This window comes from Heloderma suspectum, chromosome 2 (assembly GCF_057233095.1).
Source record: "Heloderma suspectum isolate Gila_16-S chromosome 2, 16-S_ref, whole genome shotgun sequence".
Classification (NCBI taxonomy): domain Eukaryota; kingdom Metazoa; phylum Chordata; class Lepidosauria; order Squamata; family Helodermatidae; genus Heloderma; species Heloderma suspectum.
The window spans coordinates 51,870,820-51,891,403 of NC_139459.1; the positions used below are offsets into that span (position 1 = coordinate 51,870,820).

The following is a 20,584-nucleotide window of genomic DNA, read 5'->3' on the forward strand; positions in this document are numbered from 1 at the left end:
GCAAATGTCCAAAATTAGGGAGAGAATTAAGGAACATTCATTTTAAAATATTAGCCTTCAAGTTGCAATTGTTTCTGCTTTCAGTGTTCCGTTCAAGAGTTCTATCTGGTAGTCAACATGCTGTCTCAGTTGGAAACAGCAATCACAGCTCTGGTTCCAGCTATACGTACTCAGGTGCAAGCAGCCTTATTGCATAAGAGCCTCTTGGAAATTCCTGAATTTCTTTGTTCAACAAAAACATATTTAAGCATACTTAATGAAGAAGCAGCAAAGTAAGTAAATTGAGCATTTGATTAGTTATTTGGTGTTAGAAAAGCATGGTGAAATGGCCTTATCTTATTAAGTAGTGGTTGTACAGAGTGGGGGAAGATCTCAGCTGCACTCATCCACAAGGCCATCTATCATCAACTGCCGTGTAGGAAGAATTCCAGGACAGAGGGAGATAGATGCCGATAATACCAGACACTCATTTTCCAGCTGAACGCTCCCTGCCCCTAGGGCCATATTCCACCAACTGCTCCGTAATAAGGATCCTGATTATTTTTTAAAATGTTAATACTGTTTATTGTGATTTTATTATTTTTATGTTACTTATAAACTGCCTTTGGTAGGATTTGTATCCTGAAAGGCAGCATATAAGTAAACGCAATAAATAAATGACAGAAGTTCTTTTAATCCTCCTTCCCTGCTGGGCTACCCCCAAGGAGTGACACTACCCTTTAACTCTCCTCAGGCAAAGGTGTTTGCCTCCTAACCTAGTAACTTAGACACACTACCCACCTAGCATGTGGAGAAAATGAGCGTATGCATAGAGAAGCAGTTTAAAGTAAAGAAGGTTTAAATGGCTTTAAGGTGGTCTAAGGGGTAAGATACATAAAAGGAAAAAAGTTGCGCTTCTATATCAGTGCACTTGAGGTAAAGGAACACCTGCATTTGCCCTAATCTAACCTTATCTCACATACATCCAGGTCTGTTTATTTATCAGAGTGGTGCTAAATTGATTCTCTTGAGAGCTGGCCTTTTTACAGGTTCAGTGAGTCAGGAGGGCAAACCTCTGGACCAATAAGAGGCCAGAGATTGATCACGTACGAAGGGAGCTCATACCCTCATACAAACATTTCAAGGCTGAGACTGGGGCTGTTCTTGATCCTGATGTTTCTTTCAAGGACTGTATCAATTTGCGAAAACCTTGGAAAACATTTTTCAAGCTCCACATTATTTCCTTATTTTATAAAAATGTTTATGGTAGCAAGACCTTACTCAGAGTCATGGGGAGAGGGAGTTACATAATATTCCACTAGTTCATGATTGACTTCGCGATGTTCTTCTGAATGATCACTTACTTTCTGTTTACTTTTTTTGGATTCTGGCGCAGTTGTGACCTATTCAAATCTCTGTGGAATTCAGATAGCTGCTTGTGTATGTTCATGTACCATATGCAACAAAGCAAAAGCAATGAAAGCCTTTTTAAAATTTAGGAATATAGGTTTCTGCCTTATACCAGATCAGATCACTGATAGGCAATGGTTCTCCAGAGTCACTGGGCTACATTAAATGAGATATTTGTCACATAGTTTTCAGATACGTAGTTTTCCCTTGTACAAATATCTGGTGTGGGGAAATGAGTCAGATACAGATCATGGTGTGAGGGGAGGGGGGTTTAATCCTTTGTCCCTGCTGCAGTCCTGATCAGAATCCTGCCCACTTACCATACACACCAGCTATTATGAATATCCGGTCCAGGACAGGGAAATTAAAGGCCATTCTAACACACCAAGGTCTCGATCCAGCTCATCCCCCATCCCACACTGGCTATTTATTCAAGAACAAAAACATGCAAGGATAAACTATATTACCAACAGCACATCTAGTTTGGCCTTCAGTTAGATGTCTTTCACATCCCTGCTACTTGATCCTTTTAATTGGAGATGCCAGGGATTGAACCTGGGACATACTGCATGCAAAACATGCGCCCTACCACTGGGCTACAGTTAAATCCGTAAGATTTGAACTGCAGACTTACTGACTCACAACTCAAGTCTATCAACCTCTATACTACACTAGCTTTAAGATAATTAGTTTTGTATAGACCCAATATCTATGTAGAATAGTGTCTGTGCTCACTTTAGGAACTGTGGCAGATTAAGGGCCTCTAACTGAACAGCAGGAAGCCTTGAAGTGGGGTATTTCATGGTGATCCAGGTGCAGGGCATTGGTGACGCAGTCCAAAATCCTCTCGAGCCTTCAAAGGGCCTGATCCTGGAACTGGAGTAGCAAAAAAAGAGGGCATTCCTCCCATCTTCTGCCCTGGCTGGCACTAGCAGGCACAATGCCGCTCTTCCACAGAGCTAATTTGGATTGCCCTATAAGGAACAAATTCCTTTAAATAACCATTTTAATACAGTGTTTTATTTCTTTTATCTTTTTATCTTTTATTGTTCACCGCTCCGGAATCTGTTTAGATGTGGAGCGGTATGTAAATGCTGTAAATAAATAAAATAAATAAATAATAAATGGTCATCAGTTGGTAACATATCACAGGATTCTTGAAATTGTTATATATCTCTAATGACCCCAGTTGATCTAAAAGTTACTTTATTCAGTTTAAAAAAAGAAAAAAATTGAGCAGATTTTGAGGGTGTGTTAGGAGCTGCAGGACAGAGGGGGAATTGCCCCCTCCCTATTCTGCAGGTGTTCCATTGGAAGGAGGGGCTAATTGGACATAATCCTCTCCTATTAAACTTAATGCACCTTACTTCAGAGTAGACATGTATAGAATTGCATTCTTAATTGATAAAGTGAATCAAACTAAAGAAGAAACATACCTATTCTTTTTAGATGTTGAAAAAGATACTGACAATATCAGGTGGTTTCTGAGTTCTTTTAATTGTGCTTTGATATTTAGAGATTGGATTAAATGTACACATGCCTGTCTTAAAGCTAAAGTAATACCAAATGGACACGTCACCTACTACTCCTTCATCAAAAAGCACCAGAGATGTCCTTTACCTACTCTTCTGTTTGTAATGGCCCTAGAACCAGTAATTACTCTAATTCAAGAAACTGTTAATATCCCTGGTAGCCCTTTCAGTAATAAAATAATTTATATGCTGATTACATACATTTAACACTTACCAACCCCAAAACCTCATTGAAGTAACTCAATAACATCAGAGTTACATTATAATTCATACATTATAACTGAATAAAGATAAAATATGTTAAAAATTATGGAAGGCCAAATAAAAAAAAGTTAACTATCTTTGTATAAATAAACCAATAGGATATCTGGATATAACTTTTTTTAAAATACAAAAGACGTATAAGAATAATTTTGATCACTTTTTGCAGCATTAATGGAGCCATGATCAAAACTGAAGTTATTATTTGGGTCATATTTCAACATTTAAAATGGTATTATTATCTAAATTGGATATTTTATTGAATAGTATCCTAATCAAAATAACAAATAATCAGCTAATGAAACTGTAAAAAGTTTTATTTAAATGTAGTTGGAATATAAAAAATCATGAGTCAAGGCACTAATTCTACAAGGTCAATGAGGATGTAGAGCCTTAGCTGTCTCCAGTGTAAAAAGTACTGTATATTATTATGTGAATTGTATAAATTGACTCATGGGTTGTATGAAATACATATATACTTCAGTATCAAAATAAAGAGACACTTATAAAAACACTTTTACATGCTTTTTTATAGATTATAGAAATTTAAGATTGCAAGAGCTCAAAGACACAGTTTAATTAATAATAATTTGAGATTTGGGATAAATTCAAGAGAAGGATTAGTCCTGTTAAATCTCCAGTTGTATCAGTGATTCATGATCCCAACTTTAATCTTGATATAGGACCATCTCAGTTATGTAAGAAATATTAGATCTAGAGATATCAAGATATTAAATAAAAAGAATTATATGCTAAATTAAAAGATAAAGGGAATGGAATTAATCCTCCATGCATGGTATCCCTTATATGCCAGATTTTTTTTACATATGGACTTGAGAAACAAGCATGAGTTAAGGAACACAGAGTTTGAAATGATAATCTCCATTAATATTAAACATTTATTGTGTGAAACATATGCTGCTTTTACAGTATGAGTGTGAAATCAAATAGGTCAAGCAATTTATTATTCATTCACTGCGCTCAAGACATTGAAACTACTGTTGAAATACCAGTTTGGAAACATCTGTAGTCATCAGGTGGTAATGTTTTCTTGAATATGGATATAGGGAGAATTGTTTAAATGATTGACAAGATTGTATATTATAGCCTAAAGATCCACAAAATATTATTTGTAGCCCAATGTGTTGTAAATGTGAGGTGAGGTGATTTATATCATATGTGATGGCTTTGTCCATTAGTCAAAAATATTGGAGGAATAGGAAAACAAGAATGTAAAAAAAAACTTAGGATACTCAACGGAGATGCTTCATTAAAATACAGCATTACGAATTTATTCATTACACGAATGGTCGCTAGAGTCCTTTATGTAAAATATCGGAAGACGTTCTGTATACCTAACATACAGGTATGTATAGGCTGACCATATTTCCTTGAGACAAAAACAGGATATTGGGATGACAAAAACGGGATGGGGTTATGTAATATTCTGTATTCATGAAAAACCACAATATAAAAAACAACTGCAGCTCCCTTTGTAGTCTCTCAGGCTATAAGAGACCTAAAAAACAACCTAAACTCACTGCAAAAGAACATGGAAAGGGGCACAAATGAATAGCACTAATTTATTGCATATACAGACAAAAAACACTCATAAATATACATATATAAAATACCTATAAATTATCACATGAGCAGTAAACAAATCTGTATGGCATACCACACTGAACACTCTAATGCAGGACTACAGTGGCTAGACTGCAAAAAATCATAAACATACACCAAAAAGAAAGAAAAAAGGAATGAACATCCCAACTGCTATCACGAGCTGGTATATGCTAATGTCCCACCGGAGAGTTCCGCTGTAATACAAAAATAGCTAACAGCCTGTTGAACCGAAATATGAATCTGAAAAGTCCGAATCAAACTGAATGTAGGGCAGAAAGAATCTCTATGGGCGGAATGATGGTAGAAATAACAGTAAGACTCGCCCTTCTGGCTCCCACACGCTGAATGGGGCTTAGCGACCTCTTGAATTCCCCGCCACTGCAGACAAGCAAGTGGGTGGCGTCTGATTGTCGCTAACTCAAGCCTGGCCCTGACTGGGTAAAGTAAATGGAACTTCCTCTTTCGTCACACTAGTAGTTTCACTGCACGCATTGATTAGCATAGAGCCTTATGATAAACACGTTCAGTTTTTTTACAAAAAATTAAAAACGGGACAAAATTGACATTTATATTAAAACGACGGGATGGTCGGGAAATATGAAAAAAACGGTACTGGCTTGTTTAAAACAGTACGTATGGTCAGCCCAGGTATGTATTATAAAATGGTGGGATTATGCTGTAATGGCTTAACTCTCTGATCATATAAGAGTGCAATATGAGTGCAAGAACAAAGTAAAAAATGGCGTAATTATACTCCTAATTGGTTACAGTTTATTACCTTTTTGTAAATCCAGTGGTCATTATCCCAGTTGACAACACTGTGTTAAAATGGTATGAAGTTTCTTTGTAATCCCCCAAGGCAGATTTCTTTCTTTCTCTTTAGTTTGGCTTATTTATGTAGTTTTGATCTGGTTGTACAAAAATCTTAAAGTTCTATATTTAATTTGGAAGCTGATGGATTTTTATGATTTTCCCTTAATATATATTGTGGGTAGAATCCAACAGGGCACGTCCGCTCCTGCTGATTCTCTTCTGCCTACCAATTCTGTTGTGCAAGTGCCCCCCCCCCCACTTGCGCAACAGCAATTTAGCGCTACTGGGGCAACCCGAAATCTGTGGAAATGCTCATTTCTGGAAGGAGGCAGGTCACTCAAGTTCACATAAGGGAGCTCCGCCGACCTGCCCCCCTCCAGAAACAAGCATTTCCATTTGTTTCAGGGCTTCCCTACGAAACGCTAGATGTCCCTTTCATAAATGGTGGGTCCCTCTTGCGCAACAGAATTGGCTGGCCCCACTGCTTGCAGAAAGGAATCATTGGGGCAGAAAAGAATCGGTGAGAGCATAAATACCTCAATGGATTCTGCCCATCATAAGTTTGTAGATATAGTGCTTTATATTTAATTACGTATGTAGATCCTAGATATGCCTATTCTAGCCATGGTCACACAAGCCTTAATTACATCCTGTTTGGACTAATGTAATATGTCTATATGGAGCTGCTTTTGGAAACTTCAGCAACTTCAGCTGGTCCAGAATACTGCAGCCAGACTGTTGCCTGGGGCTGGTTACTGGGAGTGTGTGGCTCCTTAGTAGAGCAGCTTCACTGGCTAGTGATCTGTTTCCAGGCAGAATTCAAAGTGCTGGTTATGATCTATAAAGCCCGATACGACTTGGGACCAGGCTACCTGAAAGACCACCTTCTCCTATACAAGCCTGCCCAGTTCTTAAGATCTTCTGGAGTGGCTCTTCTTTCAAGACCGCCACCTTCAGAGGTGCATTTGGTGGTGACCCAAGAGAGGGCCTTTTCAGTGGCCATTCCAGACTGTGGAACTTCCTCCTAAGGGAGACTAGGTTTGCTCCCTCTCTGCCCTCATTCCGCCAGCAGGCAAAGGCCACTTTATTCAGGAAGGCCTTTGGTCCATAAGTGGGTCTGTTGGGTTGGGTGCTGTTTTTAATCCTTCCCAGTAACTGTTATTTTTTATTGTACGTTAATGTATTGTTTTATTGTTTTAATCACTTCTAATTGTGCCTATAAGCCAGCTTGAGTGCTATGTTTTGGTGGAAAGATGGGATATATGTAAATAAAGTAGTTATATAATTGTTAGACATGTGAATATTCACCACTTTTTGTTAGTACTAAGCCATATGTGTACTTTTGGTATATAATTTTTTTAATGGATTTTCTATACTTAGAACTGGAGATAAAACCCAACTGTTCAAGGATCTTACAAATTTTCCTTTAATAAGGAAGAGGAAGGATGAGATTCAGGCAGTAGTCTGTCAGATCCAGATACATCTTCAGGATATACGAAGAATGCTAAATTGCCCCTCTACAGATTATGTAACAGTATCAGGACAAGAGGTAACATAAATATTGACTTCATATTCTTTTCTTTTTATATGTGCTAGCATTTTGTGATTTTTCACAACCATATAATTATGACCACATTTTAATTAAATATTTAGCCATCATATTTCATTGCCTAAATTGTTCCAAGACTGGTACCATTTTAATAGAGTGCTTTTAGCGTGTGAAGAATAACTGGCTTTGACTAATGTGTTTATCTATGGGTACTTTCAATGCAATAAACAACTTCTTTCAAAGCATCATAATTCTGTTCTGAAAATACAATTGTATGGCAATTTCATTGAAAGGAATCCTATAATAAGTGAAAAACTGATAAAACCTTTTTCAAAGTGTACTTCCTTGAAAAGTACAAATACAAGCCAACAGTTGAATATTAGTTATAGAAATGATAACGATAAGAACATGAGACCACCAAGCACCCACGAAACGTAGAAAGACACTTTTCGTCGACTCAACGTAATAATGAATCTTTTGGAATATCCTAAGGTAGCCTTCCCCAATCTGGTGCTCTCCAGGTGTGTTGTGCTGTCTGGGAATGATGGAAGTTCCAGTCCGACACTTCTGTAGGGCACCAGATTAGGGAAGACTGTCTCAAGAAATCTCTAATGAATTAAAGTACACACAAACCCTTGCATTTATTGTTTGTTACTGTTACTGTTGTTAAATATTATGTTATTTGTTTGGGGGGGGGTTGATTCATCAAGTGTTGCATACTTTTAAAAACCATTCCTGAATGCAAAACCACAGCCTGAGCTTATTTTGTTTGCTCTTTGCTTTTATCAACAGAAGATAATCTCTTTATATAGAACCGCATCTAATATATGGGATTAGAATGACAGTAATGATTTGACATTTATGCAGCTATACTGGTTACGTGTGTGCACATTGGTGAGAAGTTTGGAAAATAAATGTAGGATTTAGAACTGAGGCATTTGGTAAACCAGTGTGCCAAAGGAATATGGTAATTTAAAGTTATCTATGATCTGAGCATTTGGTAATCATCACACAAATCATAGATCTTTTGTCAGTCTGACTGAAAAGAACTGCATACCTGAGAACCACATGTACCATAAAATTGGTGTCCTTGTTATATTTGCACTCCTGTTAAAACTTTTCAGTAGGACAAACAGCGGTGAAGATTAACTTCTACTATGTAGCATATCTATGTGGTATCAGGAAAAAAAATACTAAAGCATTTAGCTTGCAGAGGCATTATTATTTTTTGACAGTATATAGCCTGTCTAGCTGCCAGTCATTCAAGATGGGTAAAAGACTCGTTCTTTCAGTTTTGAAGGTGGAAATATTACTCTCATTTTGCCTTTTTCACTTAAAGTATGTGTGAAATTATTCTCTCAACGGAAATGGATATTTGGGTCCAAGTTTTGTACTTGAGTACTGTAGGTGAATATACAATATCTAATTATATTGCTTCCCTTGTTTACTGGCCTTTCAGATGTAATGATAACCAAGGTTTGAAGTTGGCTTGTTTCAATAGACCATAGTTAAAATTAACCACAGTTTGTCTGGGTTCAGACATAACAACAAGCAGTGGTTAATTAAAAAAATGGAAGTGAAAGCATCTGAACTTGTGACTGCATGGGGAAGCACACCAGCTTGAAGCTTGCTGTGGCTCATTCCTATAATGATAAACTATAGGTTGTAGCCTCTTTGTCTTGGTTAGTCCCAGAAGCTCCACTGGGGCATACCAGGAATCCCAAGGTCTCTAAGATGTGCGTAATTAAAATGAAAATCTCCCCCTAGTTGAACCATGTGGGCTTGATATAGCCATTTGGTCATATGTTGCCTCCCTAGATACACATAGCCTTAATTAGGTGGTAGAAATTTGGAGCAGTACACCTATTAATCCCATGGTTGCCTGATTATTCCTCATTTGTGGATGAACTGATATTGTTGAGAGTTTTGTATTGTAAAATACAGCATTTCACTCTGTAAAAAAAGTGAGTCTTGTTGCACCCTAATTTATTGTGGCATAAGCTTTTGTGGACCAGACATATCTGATGAAGTATGCTCTGGCTCATCAAAGGTTATTTCATAATTAATTTGTTAGTCTTTAGAGTGTCACAAGATTCTTTTTTTTCTGAAATATAATTACAGTTACTCATCTAATATTTAAATCTGCTATATCTTAGTTTCAGATTGAAGTTAAGAACTCACTTGTGCCTTCCATACCACCTGACTGGATTAAAGTTAGCAGGTATGTAAAGATAACATAATTCCTAATGTGTTTACCCATAATTTTATTATTTAGATCAGGAGTGGGCAACCTGGTGCCCTCCAAATGTTTTGGACTACAACTCCAAAATACCCCAGCCAGCATGGCCCTCTGGTCAGGGATGATAAGATTTGTAGTCCAAAACATCTAGAGGGCACCAGGTTGCCTACAGCTGGTTTAGATCAATAAAGCGGATAATGTCTAGGAAAACATCTCAAACCCTTGAATGGTAGGATAAAAATTATAAAATGCTCAGATCTCAAGAACATGAAATAAATATGTGATAGAATAAATATTCAGTCCCCAGCATTCCTGTGTTCATGGGGAAGGTGTGATAAACCAGGGTTCAGACATCCTTTTAATAGTTTGAAAAGGGCATTAATCTATCTGTTCTTAGACTAAAAATAACTTGTATCTCTGCAATCTAAATTTCCTGCGTTTACATTTATTCCCAGAAGCTCACTAATATAAGGTTCTGTTCCATTTCAGAACAAGAATAAATGTGCTACCATTAGAATCTATACAGCCTGTTCTTATACATATTTACTTAAATCAAAACTTACAATCTTGCTACCTTGAGAACTATTCTGTACAATTCCAGTTCTTTGTAGATTAAACTAAATTGTGATCATTGGCCCCAAATGTAGACCTGACTTTAGTAAGATGGGTAAAAAACTGCAAGAGAGAGAGTGAGGTGGGGCTGGGCAGGGCCAGGGGGACAGAGATATAATATCCAATACCCTTGCTGGGGATCTCTAGCTGGGTTTGTCCAAGAGTAAATGGATGCTAGGTTTGCTTTTCTCCCCAAGAGATTGGCCCTAAAACTGTTGCTCAAACAGAACCTGGGGAAGAGCCAAGATTCCAGGATATGCCTAAGGGTAGAGTGCTGCACAGCTGGCACTGATTCCCAAAGAAAATGGCACATTTTTGTACTAAAATAACTGACTTTTTATACTTTTTTAACAAAAGAACTGACATCACAACTAGTGTGGAATCCCAGCTAAAGTCTTGCAAAACTTGCCTGGGTATAGGAAATGGAAGTGCTTGCCCTGAACCAAAGGACTTGATCGTCCCTCCTGGAAAAGCTATGTCATGCTTTCCCCTAATACTGGGGTGTCAGAGGAAGAATCTGATTCAGAGATAGAAGAATCTGGTTTAGGGTCTTGTCAAGGTATGGAATGTCAGGGTGCTGGAAATTCGTCTTTGCCTGGTTTCACAGAAGAATGCTATCAGGGTGAGGCAGCTACTCCTCAGCTGCAGCCGGAGTTATCCTGGGAAGGAGCGCCCGAACTGCCATATCCTGATAAACATTCTTTAATAAGCTGTCAAGAGACAGACTCAGCTGGGGAGGGGGCATGCCCAGGGTTATTGCAATGTAACCGCTAAAAAGGCAAGAGCAAAGACACCCACTTAGATGGGGTTCTTGACTCCATGCTGAGAATCTTTCCCGTAAATTGACCAGCGAAGAACTTTAGTTTCCCCGCCCCCGCATAAAAGCAGACACAGAGGCAAAAGAGGTTTGTGGATACAATGTCGCTGGTACTGGACAATCTGCTCTGACACCTCCTAAACCCTGCAGTATTGCATGCCTTGAATATCATGCCTTGGGACCCTGTCTTGGAATATACTGCTGGACCTTAAGTTCCTGTTTCTGGCTCCTGTTTGGATTATCTGAGTTTGTTTGAATTTGGGCTTACTAAGAACTCCGATCCATGGGCTGTTGTGGGGTGCCTGTGTTTGTGTCCTGTTGTTAGAAAGGAGTTTGCTGTTTAAACACGTGTTTGGTTGCTGGTGTTTCAAGGGAGCTGGGCCTGACAAGCCATTTCTAACACAAAAGGAGCATTTTATGAAGATGGCTGTCTCAGTTATGAACGTTGAGGAAACGTATTCATGACACATCGCAGGTTGTCTGCAATATTCAGGCGAGAAATTACTTTATGTGAGATATGCATACCTTGCTCAGTTTTACCCCGTTTGTCCTGCTTTTGGCCATATGTACATTTGTAGGTTTGATTAGAATCTGATGATGCCCAATCTAGCCTTGCACATGTGACATAGCAGCTTGGCTTATCCTTTTGATTGTGTTTTCTTGCCTCAGCTGAGGTAAGAGGTAAAGATACCAAGCTTACCGAAATGGGGTCTGTTTGGTCTGCTCTGAAACCAAGTGACTTGCTAACAGTACAGTGAAATAATAATGTGTTATTCACTTCTTAGTTAAGTTTCACTTGGCCATGCTAGAGAGAAACTTTTTTTCCTGTGCTATCAATTACTTAATGCTCAGAGTCTAATAATGACACTTGGTGTTCATTTATTCTTTGTAGTATTTCTTATTCATTTCTTAATAAACTTTCAGAAATACCTTTATATGAGTGTATAACATATTTTTGGTATGAAAACACCAGAGGTCAAGTTCATCAGATAGTTTCTTTCTGGGTGAATGGGAAAGCCATATTTCAAACAGGTGCATTTAATAACTGTCCATTCTGAAATGTCATTTCATGTGATCAGTATTAATCTCAACCTATTTTTTTCCATTGTGATTTTCTAAAGAGGAAACCTCCAGAATATTTAAAGCTGAGCTTTTGGCCACACACATTTTATTATGAAAAGCATTTTTAATGTTGTTGTTGTTTATTCATTCAGTCGCTTCTGACTCTTCGTGACTTCATGGACCAGCCCACGCCAGAGCTTCCTGTCGGCCGTCGCCACTCCCAGCTCCCCCAAGGTCGAGTCTGTCACCTCCAGAATATCATCCATCCATCATGCCCTTGGTCGGCCCCTCTTCCTTTTGCCTTCCACTTTCCCTAGCATCAGCAACAGCATCTTCTCCAGGGTATCCTGTCTTCTCATGATGTGGCCAAAGTACTTCAGTTTTGCCTTTAACATCATTCCCTCAAGTGAGCAGTCTGGCTTTATTTCCTGGAGTATGGACTGGTTTGATCTTGCAGTCCAAGGCACTCTCAGAATTTTCCTCCACAGTTCAAAAGCATCTATCTTCCTTCGCTCAGCCTTCCTTATGGTCCAGCTCTCGCAGCCATAGGTTACTACGGGGAATACCATTGCTTTCGCTATTCGGACCTTTGTTGTCAGTGTGATGTCTCTGCTCTTCACTATTTTATCAAGATTTGTCATTGCTGTCCTCCCAAGAAGTAAACGTCTTCTGATTTCCTGGCTGCAGTCAGCGTCTGCAGTAATCTTTGCGCCTAGAAATACAAAGTCTGTCACTGCCTCCATGTTTTCTCCCTCTATTTGCCAGTTATCAATCAAGCTGGTTGCCATAATCTTGGTTTTTTTGAGGTTTAACTGCAACCCAGCTTTTGCGCTTTCTTCTTTCACCTTCGTCATGAGGTTCCTCAGCTCCTCCTCGCTTTCAGCCATCAAAGTGGTATCATCTGCATATCTGAGATTGTTAATGTTTCTTCCAGCGATTTTAACTCCAGCCTTGGCTTCATCAAGCCCAGCACGTCGCATGATGTGTTCTGCATACAGGTTGAATAGGTAGGGTGAGAGTATACAACCCTGCCGTACTCCTTTCCCAGTCTTAAACCAGTCCATTGATCCGTGGTCTGTTCTTACCGTTGCTACTTGGTCGTTATACAGATTCTTCAGGAGGCAGACAAGATGACTTGGTATCCCCATATCACCAAGAACTTGCCACAATTTGTGATGATCCACACAGTCAAAGGCTTTAGAATAGTCAATAAAACAGAAATAGATGTTTTTCTGAAACTCCCTGGCCTTCTCCATTATCCAGCGGATATTGGCAATTTGGTCTCTAGTTCCTCTGCCTTTTCTAAACCCAGCTTGTACATCTGGCAATTCTCGTTCCATGAATTGCTGGACTCTACCTTGCAAGATCTTGAGCATTACCTTACTGGCATGTGAAATAAGTGCCACTGTTCGATAGTTTGAACATTCTTTGGTGCTTCCCTTTTTTGGTATGGGGATATAAGTTGATTTTTTCTAATCTGTTGGCCATTCTTGTGTTTTCCAAATTTGCTGGCATATGGTATGCATCACCTTGACAGCATCCTCTTGTAAGATTTTAAACAGTTCAGCTGGGATACCGTCATCTCCTGCTGCCTTGTTATTAGCAGTGCTTCTTAAAGCCCATTCAACCTCACTGTTCAGGATGTCTGGCTCTAGCTCACTGACCACACCGTCAAATCTATCATATTATCTATCAAATAATATGATATTATTATCCTTCCTATACAGATCTTCCGTATATTCTTGCCACCTTTTCTTGATCTCTTCTTGTGGCTGCAAAAAAGGTGGGCTCTCCCACACTGGAGGCCTTCAAGACGAAGCTGGACAGCCATTTGTCAGGGATGCTCTGACTTGGATTCCTGCATTGAGCAGGGTGTTGGACTCGATGGCCTTGTAGGCCCCTTCCAACCCTACTATTCTATGATTCTATGATTCTGCTTCTGCTAGGTCCTTGCCATCTTTGTTTTTGATCACACCCATTTTTGCCTGGAATTTACCTCCGATGTTTCTAATTTTCTGGAAGAGGTCTCTTGTCCTTCCTATTATCTTCTTCCACTTCATTGTATTGCTTGTTTAAAAACAATTCCTTATCTCTTCTGGCTAACCTCTGGAATTTTGCATTTAATTGGGCATATCTCCCCCTATCACTGTTGCCTTTTGCTTTCCTTCTTTCTTGGGCTGCTTCCAGTGTCTCAGCAGATGGCCATCTTGCCTTCTTGGTTTTTTTTTCTTTGGGACGTTTTTTGTTGCCGCCTCCTGAACAATGTTGCGAACTTCTGTCCATAGTTCTTCCGGGACCCTAACTACTAAATCTAGTCCCTTAAATTTATTCTTCACCTCCACTGCATATTCATGAGGAATATTCGTGAGCTCATATCTAACTGATCTGTGGGTCTTCCCTATTCTCTTTAGTCTGATTCTCAATTGTGCAATAAGAAGTTCGTGATCTGAACTACAATCAGCTCCACGTCTTGTTTTTACCAAGTGCATAGATGTCCGCCACCTTTGGCTACAAAGGATGTAGTCAATCTGATTTCGGTGTCGACCGTCTGGTGAAGTCCATGTATAATGTCGTCTCTTAGGTTGTTGGAAGAGAGTGTTTGTTATGCATAGTGAGTTGTCTTGGCAAAATTCTACCAGCCTATGTCCTGCTTCATTTTGTTCTCCCAGACCATGCTTGCCTGTAATTCCAGGAGTCGTTTGACTACCCACCTTAAGCATTCCAGTCTCCTATAATGAAAATAACATCTCTTTTTGGCGTACTATCCAGTAGGTGCTGCAGATCCTCATAGAACTGATCTACTTCTACTTTTTCAGCATCTGTAGTTGGGGCGTATATTTGGATCACTGTGATGTTAAATGGCTTACCCTGAATTCGAATTGAGATCATTCTGTCATTTTTTGGATTGTATCCAAGCAGTGCTTTAGCCACTTTATTATTAATTACGAAGGCTACTCCATTTCTTCTGTGGACCTCTTGTCCACAGTAATAGATCTGGTGGTCATCTGATGTGAAATGGCCCATTCCAGTCCATTTCAGTTCACTGACACCCAAAATGTCTATATTTAATCTTGACATCTCCCCAATAACCACATTCAATTTGCCCTGGCTCATAGATCTTACATTCCAGGTTCCTATGGTGTGTTGATCTTTAGAACATCGGATTCGTCGTTCACCACCAGCACCATCGGCTGCTAGCTGTCCTTTCGGCTTTGAGCTAGCTGCGTCATCACATCTGGGGCTAGTTGAACTTATCCTCTGTTCCTCCCCGGTAACATTTTGACCATCTTCCGACCTGGGAGTCCCATCTTCCGATGGTATACTGACATATCTCTGGTTGTACTGATCCATTTAGTTTTCATGGCAAGAATACCGGGGTGGGTTGCCGTTTCCTTCCCCAGGGATCGTATTTAGTCTGACCTCTCTGCCATGACCTTCCCGTCTTGGGTGTCCCTTCACAGTTTAGCTCATGACGTCATTGAGGTGCTCAAGCTCCAGCACCACGACAAGGTAACGATCTCCTTTGCTGAAGATCGTTTTTAATGTATTCCTTACTTAATAGTTCTTAGTAACCAGGTATTTTACTTGCAGTGAAGATTAACAGAATTAACAGAGTTCAATAAGATAATAAGATAACCTTTTCTTTTGAATTCTGTTTTTAAGAGACATAGAGAATTGCGCCTGCTTCACACATTACATTTTTTCTATATGGAAATTTCTTTTCCATTTTTTTCCATTGTAGTAAATGTGTGTTCTGTATTTTTTAATGTGTGGTACACATGGTATGTTTGCTACAAGTAAACTAACTGGTGAGCAGATATAAGCAGCAGCTGCTTCTTCAAGAACAATCCCACTTCAAATAATGTGGATCATATGTTTTTCTGTATGGAGATTACCTCTGTGTAGGAAAAATATACTGTGTGAACCAGTCCTAAGAAAGAAATAGTATAATTTTACACATTGCTATATGACTGATTGCTTAGTAACCTTGATCTCCTATTTTGTTTTCTCTTCTAGCACAAAAGCCATCAGCCGTTTCCACACTCCTTTTATTGTAGAAAATTACAGACATCTGAATCAACTACGTGAGCAGCTAGTCCTTGACTGCAGTGCTGAATGGCTACGCTTCTTAGAGTGAGTTTAAAAATTCAGGTTTTGCTGTTGAAATAAGACTATAATGTAAGCTTCAAAATAGAAGTAGAAGCTGATTATTATTGTTGTTGTACTAAATGTTATTGGATTGTGTATAGGTTGGCTTGCTTAAAAGGTTGCCTGAACTTCAAAAGGTGGCATAGTTAAAATACATAGAGCCAATATTTTGGAACAATCATGATCTTTTTGAGTGCTTATATCATATTTTATAGTTCTTATAGGATAGCCTAATCTGTAGTCTGCTTCAAATAAGGGCCAGTGCGCCTCTAGTTGTACTAGTGCACCCTAGTTAGAACCCTAAGCTAATCAAAAGCACTGACACAGTAACAATGTCAGGTGTGTTTAACTGTAACAATTCTATAGTGACAGGCTTTGTTACTTTCAGAATAATATTCTATAGTGACAGACTGCCCATTTCTTCCCACCAGGCACATTGTTTTACCAGGCAACATCTATAACATCTATGGAAAGTAAAGAAAAGCAACAATTAGCATACCTCAAGACCATCACATCTGCATTTCTGGCAACAGGGCTGGGGAAAGCAGCTGTTCCTTGTAGGACAGGTTTAGGCAACCTTTTTGGACTCATTAGCACATTTGGCAATTTGATAAACTGTCCCAGACGCCACCACAAAATGGCTGTCATGGGAGGCAGGGCTAGTCACAAAGGACCGGTAACCTGCCCAAAAGATTAATTACAAGGCAGAGATTAATCTGAGCCCCAACACACTAAACAACTCCTTTGAACCCATAGTTTTCAACACTAAGAGAAGCCTATTTCACAGAAGGCAAGTACACACCACATCCTCTGCCATTTCTAGACTCATAGAATCATAGAATAGAATGGAAGGGGCCTATAAGATCATCGAGTCCAACCCCTTGCTCAATGCAGGGATCTGAGTCAAAGCACCCATGACAGGTGGCTGTCCAGCCTCATCTTGAATGCCTCCAGTGTGGGAGAGCCCACCACCTCCCTAGGTAATTGGTTCCGTTGTCATATTGCTCTAACAGTTCCTGATGTTCAGCCAGAATCTGGCTACCTGTAACTTGAGCCCATTATTCCATGTCCTGCACTCTGGGATGGTCGAGAAGAGATCTTGGCCTTCCTCTTTGTGACAACCTTTCAAGTTCTTGAAGAGCTCTATCATATCTTCCCTCAGTCTTCTCTTCTCAAGGCGAAACATGCCCAGTTGTTTCACTCTCTCCTCATAGGGCTTTGTTTCCAGTCCCCTGATCATCTTTGTTGCCCTCCTCTGAACCCTCTCCAGTTTGTCTGCATCCTTCTTAAAGTATGGTGCCCAGAACTGGACACAGTACTGAAGATGAGGCCTAACCAGTGCGGAGTAGAGGGGAACTAGTACTTCATGTGATTTGGAAGCTATACTTCTATTAATGCATCCCCAAATAGTATTTGCCTTTTTTGCAGGCAAAATCCTCCATCTGTTTACAAACACACACATCATGCATGCATACACACACTTCCTGCCCTTCTCCTTCTAACTGCAAGCATGCAAGCACACACAAAAATGCACGCCTTTTCAAGATCTCCAAAATCCCCTTCTACACCCTTTCTCTTTCCATCTCTCTTTCTCACACATATGCATCCCCCTTCCATTTATGCAAGCACACAACCCTCCAACCCCCCAGTTTGCTCCCAACTGGCTCCCCCATTCCCCTGCAGGCTTCCTGCTGCTGTCCCTCACCCCCTTCCTTGCTGGCTTCCCTGACCTCCCCAGATGGCTTACCACTCTTCACTGCTCTTTCTAACCCCCACTGCCCTCTTTAGCTTCCCCACCGTCCCCAGCTTCCCAGACAGAAATGGCGGGAGTTCCTTTTTCTTTTCTCCCCTTCTTTTCTTGCTTGGCAGTTGCACTGCAGAGGAAATCATTAGCCTGCAGCTGCCCGCCATCTTCATTTCCTAATAATGTCACTGGGGCCCATATTTGGCCCAGAGGCATTCATAGAAAATGAAGATGGCAGTTGCTGGAGGCCCTCCCTTTCAGTGAAGTAATCCCAGCTGCTGGTAAGAAAATTTGTTAGTTTAAAAAAATAATAATAAGTGAGCGGGGTGAAGCACCTTGGTGGGTGCCAAGGAAGGTTTCCAGCAGCGCACACACAGTGCTGTTGATCAGTGGTTTGGAGTTCTCCAACAGGTCTCTCCCTCTTAATAGAATCCAGGTCTCGCTCTCAGTAAAGCAACTCCATCATATGGAGGCATATGAATTATTGGGATAGACTGAAAACAATATTGAGCCAATGACTGATACCTGCGGTACTTTTTTAAAGCTTTCTACTCACACTGATGAAAGCAAGTGTTGTTGTTGTTGTTCAGTCATGTCCGACTCTTCGTGACCCCATGGACCATAGCACGCCAGGCCTTCCTGTCCTGCGCTCTCTCCCGGAGCGTGCTCAAGTTCATATTCGTTGCATCGGTGATGCTATCTAGCCATCTCATCCTCTGCCGTCCCCTTCTCCTTTTGCCTTCAGTCTTTCCCAGCATCAGGGTCTTTTCCAGAGAGTTTTCTCTTCGCATTAGGTGGCCAAAATATTTGAGCTTCAGCTTCAGTACCTGTCCTACCAATGAGCACTCAGGGTTGATTTCCTTTAGGATGGACTGATTTGACCTCCTTGCAGTCCAGGGGACTCGTAAGAGTCTTCTCCAGCACCACAGTTCGAAAGCATCAATTCTTCGGCGCTCAGCCTTCCTTATAGTCCAGCTCTCACAGCCATGCATTACTACTGGGAAAACCATAGCTTTGATTAGACGGACCTTTGTCGGCAAGGTGATGTCTCTGCTTCTTACTATGCTGTCTAGGTTGGCCATAGCTTTCCTCCCCAGGAGCAAGCGTCTTAATTTCATGGCTACAGTCACCGTCTGCGGTGATCTTGGAGCCAAGAAAGTAAAATGTGTCACTGCTTCCATTTCTTCCCCTTCTATATGCCAGGAAGTGATGGGGCCAGATGCCATGATCTTCGTTTTTTTAATGTTGAGTTTCAAACCAGCTTTTGCACTCTCCTCTTTCACTCTCAACATGAGGCTCTTTAGATCCTCTTCGCTTTCTGCCATTAGGGTGGTGTCGTCTGCATATCGGAGGTTGCTGATAATTCTCCCAGCAATCTTAATTCCGACCTCTGATTCATCCAACCCGGCATTTCTCATGATGTACTCTGCATATAAGTTAAATAAGCAGGGTGACAATATGCAGCCTTGTCCTACTCCTTTCCCAATTTTGAACCAATCGGTTGATCCATGTCCAGTTCTTACTGTTGCTTCTTGACCCTCGTACAGGTTTCTCAGGAGACAGGTAAGGTGGTCTGGTACTCCCATCACTTTAAGAATTTGCCAGAGTTTGTTGTGATCCACACAATCAAAGGCTTTAGCTTAGGCAATGAAGCAGAAATAGACATTTTTCTGGAATTCTCTTGCTTTCTCCATGATGCCGCGAATGTTGGCGATTTGATCCGTAGTTCCTCTGCCTCTTCGAAACCCAGCTTGTACTTCCGGTAGTTCTCGGTTCGCATACTGCTGAAGCCTAGCTTGTAGGATTTTGAGCATCACCTTGCTGGCATGTGAAATGAGCGCAATTGTGCGGTAGTTTGAACACTCTTTGGCGTTGCCCTTCTTTGGAATTGAAATGTAAACTGACCTTTTCCAGTCTTGCGGCCACTGTTGAGTGTTCCAAATTTGTTTGCATATTGAATGCAGCACTTTAACAGGATCATCTTTTAGGATTTTAAATAGCTCAGCTGGAAGACTGTCATCTCCGCTAGCTTTGTTGTTAGTAATGCTTCCTAAGGCCCAATTGACTTCACTCTCTAGGATGTCCGGCTCAAGTTCAGTGACTGCACTATCATGGCTATCAGGGACATTAAGATCTTTCCTGTATAGTTCTTCTGTGTATTCTTTCCACCTCTTTTTAATCTCATCTGCATCTGTTAGGTCCCTGCCTTCTTTGTCCTTTATCATGCCCGTCTTTGCACAAAACGTTCCCTTGAGATCTCCGATTTTCTTGAAGAGATCTCTAGTCTTTCCCGTTCTGTTGTTTTCCTCGATTTCTTTGCATTGTTCATTTAAGAAGGCCTTCTTGTCTCTCCTTGCTATTCTCTGAAACTCTGCATTCAGTTGGATATATCTTCCCCTTTCTCCCTTGCTTTTTGCTTCCCTTCTTTCCTCAGCTACTTGTAAAGCCTCATCAGACAGCCACTTGGCTTTCTTGCATTTCTTTTTCTTTGGGATGGATTGAGTTGCTGCCTCCTGAACAATGTTACGGACCTTCGTCCATAGTTCCTCAGGCACTCTGTCTATCAGGTCTAATCCCTTAAATCTATTCCTCACCTCCACTGTATATTCATAAGGGATATGATTTAGGTCATACCTGAATGGTTTAGTGGTTTTCCCTACGTTCTTCAATTTAAGCCGAAATTTTGCAACAAGAAGCTCATGATCTGAGCCACAGTCAGCTCCAGGTCTTGTTTTGACTGACTGTATAGAGCTTCTCCATCTTTGGCTGCAAAGGACATAATCAATCTGAT

At 40.3% G+C, this 20,584-nt stretch overlaps 1 protein-coding gene across 3 annotated transcripts in view; it reads left to right on the forward strand.

Moving 5' to 3' along the window:
* MSH3 (mutS homolog 3) overlaps positions 1-20,584 on the forward strand; it is a 121,006-nt gene that overhangs the window by 78,552 nt on the left and 21,870 nt on the right. For all 3 annotated transcript variants that reach the window (XM_084833565.1, XM_084833563.1, XM_084833564.1), the window contains 4 exons: positions 85-272; positions 7,002-7,170; positions 9,327-9,391; positions 15,918-16,034. In XM_084833565.1, the coding sequence (XP_084689691.1) occupies positions 85-272; positions 7,002-7,170; positions 9,327-9,391; positions 15,918-16,034 (539 nt within the window). The remainder of the gene's footprint in view (positions 1-84; positions 273-7,001; positions 7,171-9,326; positions 9,392-15,917; positions 16,035-20,584) is intronic.